The sequence below is a fragment of the Myotis davidii genome, unplaced genomic scaffold (genome assembly GCF_000327345.1).
Source record: "Myotis davidii unplaced genomic scaffold, ASM32734v1 scaffold6, whole genome shotgun sequence".
NCBI classification, from domain to species: domain Eukaryota; kingdom Metazoa; phylum Chordata; class Mammalia; order Chiroptera; family Vespertilionidae; genus Myotis; species Myotis davidii.
The window spans coordinates 93,132-103,504 of record NW_006383011.1 but is presented as its reverse complement, the minus strand read 5'-3'; the positions used below and the strand labels follow the sequence as shown (position 1 = coordinate 103,504).

General features: G+C 43.3%; 1 protein-coding gene across 1 annotated transcript; it reads right to left on the bottom strand.

Moving 5' to 3' along the window:
• Window positions 1-427: 427 nt before the first annotated feature.
• CNRIP1 (cannabinoid receptor interacting protein 1) lies at window positions 428-10,366 on the bottom strand. The gene is made up of 3 exons (XM_006778519.2): window positions 10,125-10,366; window positions 7,854-8,004; window positions 428-1,448 (listed from the first exon to the last, which is right to left on the bottom strand). The coding sequence occupies exons 1-3, from the start codon at window positions 10,301-10,303 to the stop codon at window positions 1,284-1,286; spliced, it is 495 nt and encodes a 164-aa protein (XP_006778582.1). The 5' UTR covers window positions 10,304-10,366; the 3' UTR covers window positions 428-1,283.
• Window positions 10,367-10,373: the final 7 nt, after the last annotated feature.

Sequence of the window (10,373 nt, the reverse complement as noted above, 5' to 3'; positions counted from 1 at the left end):
CTAGGGATTCATCCTCAACCTTCATGGAGGGTGGGCTTTGTGCCAGGTAACCTGTAGTGCCCTGGGAGCAGGCAAGGAGGTGTCCACCCTGGTGGGCATGTACTATCACAGCCCACCCCTCAAGCTGCTCAGCTACGGAGCCTGCTGATGACCAAGTGGTCAGCACGGAAGGCGGAATGGAGAAAGGACAGGGACAAGCACTTTTTGATTGCCCACCAAGTGCCCGAGCCTACATTAGCCCAGTGAGGGCTGGCTGGAGCATGCTGGTGGAACGGTCAGAGTTGACCTTTGAGTAAGTATTCTCCTTCTAGTCCAGGTCTACCTCTCTCCCCTGCAGTGCAGATGGAGACCTGGGCTGGCGCTGGCCTGGAGCTGAGGTCCACCTGACGAATACGTATTGCCCAAATTAAGAAGGTAAGTTGGAGTATAATTTTTCAACACCTTTATTAAGAAATATCAAAAGTTGATTACAGTTCCATACACAGTTTTACAAAGTTCAAGTGGAGGGGAGGGTGGGAATGGCGTCAATATGCACGTCTGGACACTAGGGCAGCTGGCCAACGAGATGACCCTGTAACTGCCGTCGCCTTGTTTAACAGTGGTCCACACCCTGCCTTTCCCTATCGCCACTCGGTCACAGCACAATTAAGGTACTTGAAACTGTTTAAACACATTATGATCATAAACACATTATGAATACTTGTTCAATAGCTCTCCTTTTATTTTGTCATCTCCCTTCCCTGAAAAAGCTGAGCTGTGCACAGGAAGCCCACTTGAGTCCCATTCCCTGCTGTTTGCATCACATACTCACAAAGCCTGCTTTGAGAGTTGCACAACATTGCAAGTTACACGTTACCATGTGACACTGGGGAAAGAACCCACACACATTGTTTTTCTTAGGTAAAGGCTAACAAAGAAGGGGGGGGAATCACTCAACTTAGAAACAAAACACCACGGTCACTCCGTGGAACCGTGAAATATGGGACTCGCCTGCCCATGCCACGGAGGTCCTCGCGAGCGGCCAACGGCACGACCGAGAACAATTGGAGGCAGGGAACGCCACAGAAGACAGAAAGGGATCTTCTCGGGCGGGCACATCACGTTCCTTTGTCGGGGACATTGCATCAGAGGGGAATTACACTTTCCAAATAATCGGGGCCAGTAGGTCATTGGCACCGACGGGAAACAGCGACGGCGTGGTGTGCCTTGGTGAAGGCTTGTGCTGGGTTATCTAAGAATAGATTTCGGAAGCGATTGTCCAGCGACATCAGCAAGAGCCATCTTCAGAGGAAAGACTCCTTGTTCACCCACATGAGGCTGCGCGTCTCGTTGGGCTTGCACTCGTACTCGATGACCGAGAAGGGGCTGCCCCACTGGCAGTGATCTCGCTTGTGGTAATTGTAGAACTTGACTTGCCACACCGTCTCGAAGGTCCCAATGTCAGTGAACTGAGGGAAGAGAAACACGCCCCATCAAAACCCATTCTTCCCTGAGCAAGAGGCAAGAGCCAACGTGAGTAAGGTCTTCCATCACCCAGGATTAGCAACCAAGGCTCTGTGTGGGTCAGCAAAGCTTAGCCCTTCAATGAACTATCTTCCTTTATGATGGGAGATATTTTCCTGAAAAACTATCTGCAAACCATTTTTTTCCTCTATGAAATCTTATCCCAGCATGTGGGTATGGCATGCGCTATCATATTGTCTTTAGTAAAAATACCTTCAGAAAATGTATCTGTGTTCCAAATTTAATTTCTGGGAACCGATCTGAGAATCTCAGAATTTTAGCATTTGCCGCAGAAAGGGGGATTGGGAAGAGAAGAGGGCATAATGTCTAATGGTTGCTTTTTTTTTTTTTTTTGGTCTCTATTTCAAAAGACAGCTGTCCAAAATAACACAAGCACAACATAAGATACAACTGCCCCTCCATCATCAATTTTAATTCCAAGAAAAGCGATGTGATTGGGAGCATTTGATAGTTAAATACCCTCTTTTAACTTTCAAATATTACTTACTACCTAGTGTTTAGAAGTCCAGATCCATGACCATGCCTCAGGCTTTGATTATACCTTATCAAAACCATATGTGAGTTCCTCCTAGGTGCTTTGCACATATAAAAAAACTTGTATAAGGCATTATTCTTACTCTCAAGAAGTTTGCATTCTATAGGTAATACTTTAAACAATAAAGAATTTAAATTAAAAAAAGAAGTTTGCATTCTACTTCAGAAGGTAGGCCCTGCAAGTCACTGCACAGAATTCTCCGGAACCACAAGCCCATGATTCTCATGTCGCTGAGACGAGGGCACAGAACACCCCGGAGGCCACTGGGCAGGTGCTCAAGTGGCCTGTGGGGTAGCCTGACCCAGCTACCACCTCCTGGAGCTATTTAGGGGATCTGGCATTAAACAGCGTGATGCCTGTCGTTATTTTATCTGCTGACCCTCCCTTGTCATGGGAGGGGACAGGGACTGACTTGGCAGGATTCTTAGACTTGTCAGGAGCCAGAAGACAGAAAGGGGGAGGGCAGTGAGAGCTAGGAGCCTTCTGCTTGTGGCTGCGACAGGAGAAGGGTGGTCAGGTGCTTCCCAGATAGCTTTCCAAGATGCTTTCAAAAGTATATCCTGCACGATGGCCTCATCCTGCTAATTTGATTCCCCAAACAAGATATCTGGCTTTCCTTTGGGCGGTTTGCTTGACTTGAAAGAATGGAGGATCTACCTAGGATCCATAAATCTACTCCCAGGTAAGAAAAATAAAGTATCGCTGTCTAGGGAGTCATGGCTTAAAGACCTATGCAAGTCTACAACAGCTTTATCTATAATAGCCCCAGACTGGGATCATTCACCTGATGACAGACAATATTTGGCATATCTATCAAATGGCATTTACTCAACAACAAAGGGAACATACTGACTCAGGCAGTAACAAGACTGGATCTGGACCTCAAAGACTTGCTTAGCAAAAGAATCCAGACCCCAAAGAATACATACTGTATGATTCCATTTATATAAAACTATATGTATATAATCTATAGTGGTAGGATATTATGTAAGCTGACAGGGAACATCTGTGGTTACCCAGGGCCTGGGGTGGGAGGAAGGGATGATGATTGATGAAAATGTGCAAGAGGGAACTTTTTGGGATGATGAAAATGTTTGATTGTGGTGGTGGATAGAAGTATATGTATATGTTTGTCAAAACTTACTAAGCAGTGTGCTTAAGATGGTTATATTTATTATATGTAAACTATACCACAAAGTGGATTAGAAATAGAAATATTGCTTTTTAGTGCACTACAAGGAAACAGCTATTCTAAATACTGCCAATGGGAACTGAGTTATATAGCCTTTGGAAAGGTAATTTGTATCAAGTTAAAGGTTCTGAATATACTTGGGTTCAGCAACTCCACCTATAATTTTTCATAAGATTATCATAATGTTTAGAGTACTAAAAATGTGAACATTTGTATATACTTTGAACACAGGTCATTAAAAAGAAAAAAATGTCTAATATCTGAAGATATTCAAATATACTTATTAATTTAAGCAAGTATACTTTTACAAAGATATTATTGACCTGTCAACTTAGCAAACATTTTCTAAATACCAGAAACTAAGCATTCAATAAAAGGAAAATATTATGAAAATTGTGGAATATGATGGATTTATACAGGGTGGGGCAAAAGTAGGCTTACAGTTGTGAGCATGCGAGACAGTTTATTTTTGTATTATTTTACAAACAACTGTAAACCTACTTTTACCCCCTCTGTATAACCATGAAATAGGGTTATAAATGATGTCAGAAAGTGATTAGAACAATGCCAATAGGAAAAAGATGGATAAAAACAGTTTATATACACTATGAGCGCAAATCCATAAAATAAGATATATGGGGGAAAATGAAAACATATTAATAATATAATTCTAAGTAAAAAAAAATTGGGTGGTTTTTCTATCTTTCCTACTCAGATTTTTTGCAATATATGTTACTTTCATAATCAGAAAGAATATTTTAAATGGTGAAATGGATTTATCATCCCTAAAAAATTAACATGTATTTCTCAAATCCTAGGGATTTTATAAATTCTATGAAGGATACATATATGCTAATGAAAATATTAAAAGTTTATGTACAATAGGTTATTAGCAACAATAATAAAATGAAATTTTGTTTTGTAAATCACCAACTCATTTGAAGGGGGTTTAGTATTACTTATTATTCTTGGCCAGCACAGGGCACTACACATTTTAAGTGCAATTGAGTTAAGTTAAATTATAAAGATATTTTACAAACACTAGCTGATCTTTTGAGAGAAAAAGCCTGAAACCATGCTAGGTAAGTGGAAGAAACAATGCTGAGGCCTTTTAAAAAAAAAATAAACACAAAACTTGGTTTTAAAAAAACAAACTGATTATAACAACAGGTAAGAAAAAACGTATGTCTGAATAACCTTAAACACTAAGGAAGTCTCAGTAACCCAAGAGAGCAAAATAGAAATCTGCTGACAGCAATAGTCATAGCTCAGTAAATGGCACATGAGATGCTTCATAGTCAATTTTGTTTCTCCTTTACTGATGTTGCACCCACAGGCATGTTGTAGTAAACTTAACTGGTGCTTACCATGCCTTAGTTGTTTTAACTTCTCATTAACCTTCTTCCTTCTTGTTCTTTCTTCTGGAGTTCTATTTTCTGGGCATCTCACTACCTAGCTCAGAATTTCTGCTCCTCTGGCTAAGAACAGATGGAGTTTTAAAAGCAGACATTCTTCTTGAAGAACAGAAGAAATTACATAGACTTTCTACTCCCTCTCAACCCATCTGTGCCTTCCAAGGAAAATTTACCCAGGCAGGCTCCCTGGGTGATGCATTTTATACATGGGTGTAATTCTGTGCATTTGTAAAGTACTCTTTACTTATTTTTTAAAAATGTATTTTATTGATTTTTTTACAGAGAGGAAGGGAGAGGGATAGAGTTAGAAACATCGATGAGAGAGAAACATCGATCAGCTGTCTCCTGCACACCCCCCACTGGGGATGTGCCCGCAACCAAGGTACATGCCCTTGACCGGAATCGAACCTGGGACCCTTCAGTCCACAGGTCGACGCTCTACCCACTGAGCCAAACCAGTCAGGGCAGTGCTCTTTATTTTATGCAACACTTTCACATATGTCATTCCACATTGGTCTTGTGATGGGTTTTAACATCTCCATGTTATGAAGGTAAGAACTAAAATTCAGAGAGGTGAAGTGACTTGCTCTTGGTTTAGATGAGGCAGCCAGCTAATGATCGAGCAGGCCAAGAACCTAGATGTCCTAATTCCTATCTAGGAACCATCGTCACTGTACCAAACTGTTCATATAAGGAAAAGAACTACAAGTTGATCATCAGTGGTTTCTATTTTCTCCTTCAGTGAGAACATACACAGATTGTTACTTGTTGAATCCTTTAACACTGCTATGGACTGAGTGTTTGAATTTATCCAATATTCAAGCCTAAATTAAAAATGTATTTGGAGGCCTTTCAGAGGTCCTGGGGGTGGAGCTCCCATGAATAGGATCTCTCTCTCTCTCTCTCTCTCTCTCTCTCTCTCTCTCGCTCTCTCTCTCTCTCTCTCTCCTCCTTCATGTGAGGACACACCAAGAAAGCAGCCTTCTATGAATCTGGAAGAGTGCTCTCACTAGATCTGTTAGCACCTTGATCTTAGACTTCCAGCGTCCAGATCTGTGAGAAATAAATGTTTGTTATTTAAGCCACCCCGTCTACTGTATTCTATAGTTTACATTCCACTATACAACTGGATATGTGCTGTAGTGTCCTTAAAAGTTGCAAGCCTTGGTACATTTTAATTTCACAACTAATGTGAAAGAGAACCCATCAGATTCCAAGAAGAGAAGATGCATTTGTTGTCCCCAGTAATAAATGAGTAATCTGAAGAGCTTTTAAAAAACAATTTCTGCGGTCTTGCCCTAGCTGGTTTTGCTCAGTGGATAGAGCGTTAGCCTGAGGACTAAAGGGTCCCAGGTTCGATTCCGGTCAAGGGCATGTACCTTGGTTGTGGGCACATCCCCTGTAGGAGGTGTGCAGGAGACAGCTGATCGATGTTGCACTCTCATCGATGTTTCTAACTCTCTATCCCTCTCCCTTCCTCTCTGTAAAAAATCAATAAAATATATTTAAAAAACAAAACAAACAAACAAAAAACCAACCAATTTCTGTGGTCTTACCACCAGTTGGTCTAGAGTCCCGAGAACTTCCCTGCATTCCCTATGCCACCCACCTCCACTGGAGATATGTGAAATTCACCAAGTTATTAATAAGGTCATTCAGAAATCCATTGACTTGGGAGCACAGAACAAACTAATTATATTGATAAAAACACGATGTTGCTTCATTACCAAGTAAATTCAGTATGAAAAGCACCTGTGACTTTTAGTGTAGCGTGATCTATTAATTCCCACTGGATTCTAAGCCCCTCTTCTTCCCTCACATGCTCCCTCTTCCTCGAACTCTGATTCATTCTTTAGTGCTTCCTTTAAGAAAGCCATCCTCATCCTATGTGGTTTGGCTCAGTGGATAGAGCCCAGGACTGAAGGGTCCTGGGTTTGATTCTGTCAAGGGCACATGCCCGGGTTGTGGGCTTGACACCCAAGAAGGGGCATGCAGGAGGCAGCCGATAGATGATTCTCTCTCCTCATTGATGCTTCTATCTCTCCCTCTCCTTTCCTCTCTGAAATCAATAAAAAATATGTTTTGAAAAAAGAAAGCCATCTTCAAAACCTTAAGCTAGGATTAGAGCCACGGTATGTGCTACACAGGCACCATTATTTTTTCACTACACTTTATATAATAGTAATAATTTGCTTTATTATTGATAATCATGTATAATTGTGCTTTGCTCCTCTAGATTAGAAACTCTGTAAAGCCAGGAATGTATATTTTGTTTACCACTTTTCTCCCATATTAACATATAGGAAATCGTCATGTATTTATTTGTTGACAAACCAAGAAAATAAAAAAAATTCATAAAATAAAAATCTAAAAACTCGAAATAAAATATGAGCATATTGAACTTAGCAACATATTAAGAATCATACATAATGTTTAAAAGTAGGACTTATTTTAGAAAATAAAGGTATATTGGCATTTGAAAGTGTATTATGTAATTATTATAGTAATATATCAAAGAAGATAAGTTATCTCCATAGACAGGAAAAGAAATTAAATGAAATTTCACACACCTCCCAATTTTAAAAATACCTCTTAGCAAACTAGAAAAAGGATGCTTTAACATAATAGATATTTGAAACTAACATTGTACCTAACAATGTAACTCTGGAGACAAGGCTATCTTTTACCAACACTGGCATGCAAAATTATTCTAAAACATCAGCCAATGCAATACTGTGGAGGAAAAAAATCAGAAAATGATGCACTTATATGTAGATTATGATTTTCTAGCTGAAAAACACAAGGTCATTAACTGAAAATTTTTAGTATGCAAATTTAGTAAGGTGGCCAGTTACAAAATACATGAACACATATCATAAAAGCAACATATTTAAAACAATGCAGTACTGGCATAAGAATAGACAGATCAATGGAATAGATTAGAAAATGTAAAAAGGGCCTTAACATTATTCCCATATAAAAAATTACTTTGAAACGGACCTTTGGAAAAGTATGGATTATTTAATTAATTATATTGGGACATTAGGTACAAATAGATTCTAATATGAAACCATGAGTTTAAATATTTCATTTTATACCTTTTCTTAAGGGGAGATAGTGATTGTTTTCTTTTCTGTAGTTGCTATTTGCCCAAACACCACCCCCTACACCCCCAAGCAGGCCTTACCGGCATGGTGATTTGGATGGGTTGTCGTTCTCCACTCTTGGTTGGGGCCACACCTTCTGTGTCATATGTGCCCGTATAAACAATTCTGTCCCCATCGGGCTCTTTCGACTTCAGTTCCAGTGGGACGGCCACACCACCAATGGAAATGTTCCTGTAATGGACTTAAGTTGAGCACATGTGGTAGGAATGAGCTTAGGTACCCTTTCTTAGTCTTGACCACAGCCCTAAGGTAGGAAACCTACAGGGTGTGGCTAAAGAAGACATTATGGTGTTCTAGAAAGTTCTGAAAATTCAAGAGGCTTGAGTTCTCCAACTAACCAGTCATGTAATCTTAGACCAACTACATAATCTCTCTGGATGGACAGTATTCTCATCTAGAATACTGGTACAAGGCCAAGTCAGAGTTTAGCAGGGGTCCTCCTCTTTAGTGTCTCTTTTGTGGAGCTATTATTAAAAACCTACCTGTACCCAGCCCCATCCCAAACCCCAGAGAAGAATTCAATTGGTCTGGTTTGGGCACTGGTAAATCTATTTCAAGACTCACTAGGTGATTCTAATGTGTAGAGAAGGTTGAGAACTACTAAACTAGTTCTCTCATGATTTTTCTGTTCCACCAATCACGGATCCCATGAGTTCGGGTACTCTTCCTCAAGCCAGCTACAACACCAGACATTCTCACTGTTGTTTAAGCCACCCATTCCTTTGTTAGGGTAATGGCCCTCCAATAGTCCTGAACTACCAATATCAGATCACTTGACAGCCTATTAAAAGGCAAATTCTTAAGCCCCCACTCTAGGGTGGGGCTCAGCCCTCTGTGTTTTAACAAGACCTCTAAGTGATTCTAACCTACACTCAAGTTCAAGAACCACTGGGTTAGGACATTGAAATCCCCTTGATACAATTAAATTTTAACTAGAAAATAATGGTTTTGTCATTAACACAGAGTCATTAGTAGATTCGCTTGAAAAATAGAGAACTACCCTCAAGAAAATGGCACAGAGAACAGATAACTTGAGAGAAGAGGTGGCTTGGAAAGAGGGGAAAGAAACGTCTGGATCTCATGGAGATGCACAGATAACACTGGGAAATGTGAGGACAATGGGTCCATGAAGCTATGGGGGGGGCAGGGGGCGGGGGAGAAGATGCTGACAAATAGGTGGACCAGGAGCACCAGTAAAAAAACGAGGTCTTAGGTCCTTGAATGAGGGCCTGCCACCTAGAAGGCCAATACAAGTTCAGTGAATTAATGACTGCAGATGGGCACTTACGCTGAAAAGGTCTCTGGTGGATTCAAAGCACCCCCCTCCGCCCCCCACCCCAACTCAGTATATGGTAGATGATTTAAATGCTGGCTATTTCCTCCTTCCCCGCTAGACCTCACATCAGGTGGAGGCTGAAAGGTAAAGGACCCCACGCCTGGCTGCTTCCCCATAATCTATGAACCCTCCCACACTGACCTCCCAGCCAGGGGTCTACGAGGTGGTGCATCAACTGGGGTAGCAGGGAAGAGATAATCCCTGCCACTAGTAAACGAAACACACACACACACACACACACACACACACACACACACACACACATCTTTTTGTTGTAAGGATGTTGCTAATCCCAGGCGCCATCACCAGGGTGAACAGAAAACTCAGGAGAAAAAGAAAAACACCCGGCACGGGAAACCGGCAATTTAGGCCAAGCCCAGGAGGCTGCGCTCTGACTGTGGCTGCTCCCCCAGCCCGGCGTCCGCAGCCACCGAGGGGCAGATGGAGGAGTGGGGGCGTCCTCCGGGAGCCACAATGACCACCCCACCGCCGCCTTTACACTCCCTTCCTCAGCCTATAGCTCGTGGGCAGGCCGGGGCGGGTCGCCAGGACGCGGGAGAGGAGGACCGGGATTGCGGAAGGTGAACTCCGCGGCGAACTGCACCCATCTGCAGCGCCCCGGCCGCCTGGGGGTCCGCGCGGAGGCGGGACAGAAGGGCTGAGAAATGTACAGGTAAACAAACAAACAAACCAAACCAACCGCGAACCCCTGGCTTCCTGTCGCTGTTTTAAACATCCCACCCCGCGATGGGTAGAGGGAAGCCAGAACAGAGGAAAGGCAAGGGTGAGGCAGAGGAGGGGACCAAGGGAACCAGGGCTTCTGCCCCCCACCTCCGGGTCCCCCTGGGTGCGGCGCGAGCCGAGAGGGGCCCGGGAGGCTCAGGCGTCCCGGGGCCTCGGTCCTCCGCGCGTACCCCCAGGGGGCCGGGCATCCCCGGCGCGCTCCCTCACTCACTCGACCTGCAGCGTGCTGGGCTTAATCTTCACCTCCACCTTGTAGGAGGAGCCGGTGAGCAGCTTGATGGTGCGGTTCTGGCCGAAGCGCTGCCCGTCCACCTTGTAGAAGACCGGGCCATCGTTGGGCTGGATGCGCAGCGCGATGGAGAGGCGCACCAGGCCGGGCAGGTCCCCCATGGCTGGGCACAGGGCGGCAGGGCGGGCGCGGCGGCTCCCGGGGGCGGGGGGGGGGGGCGGGTGCACGGGG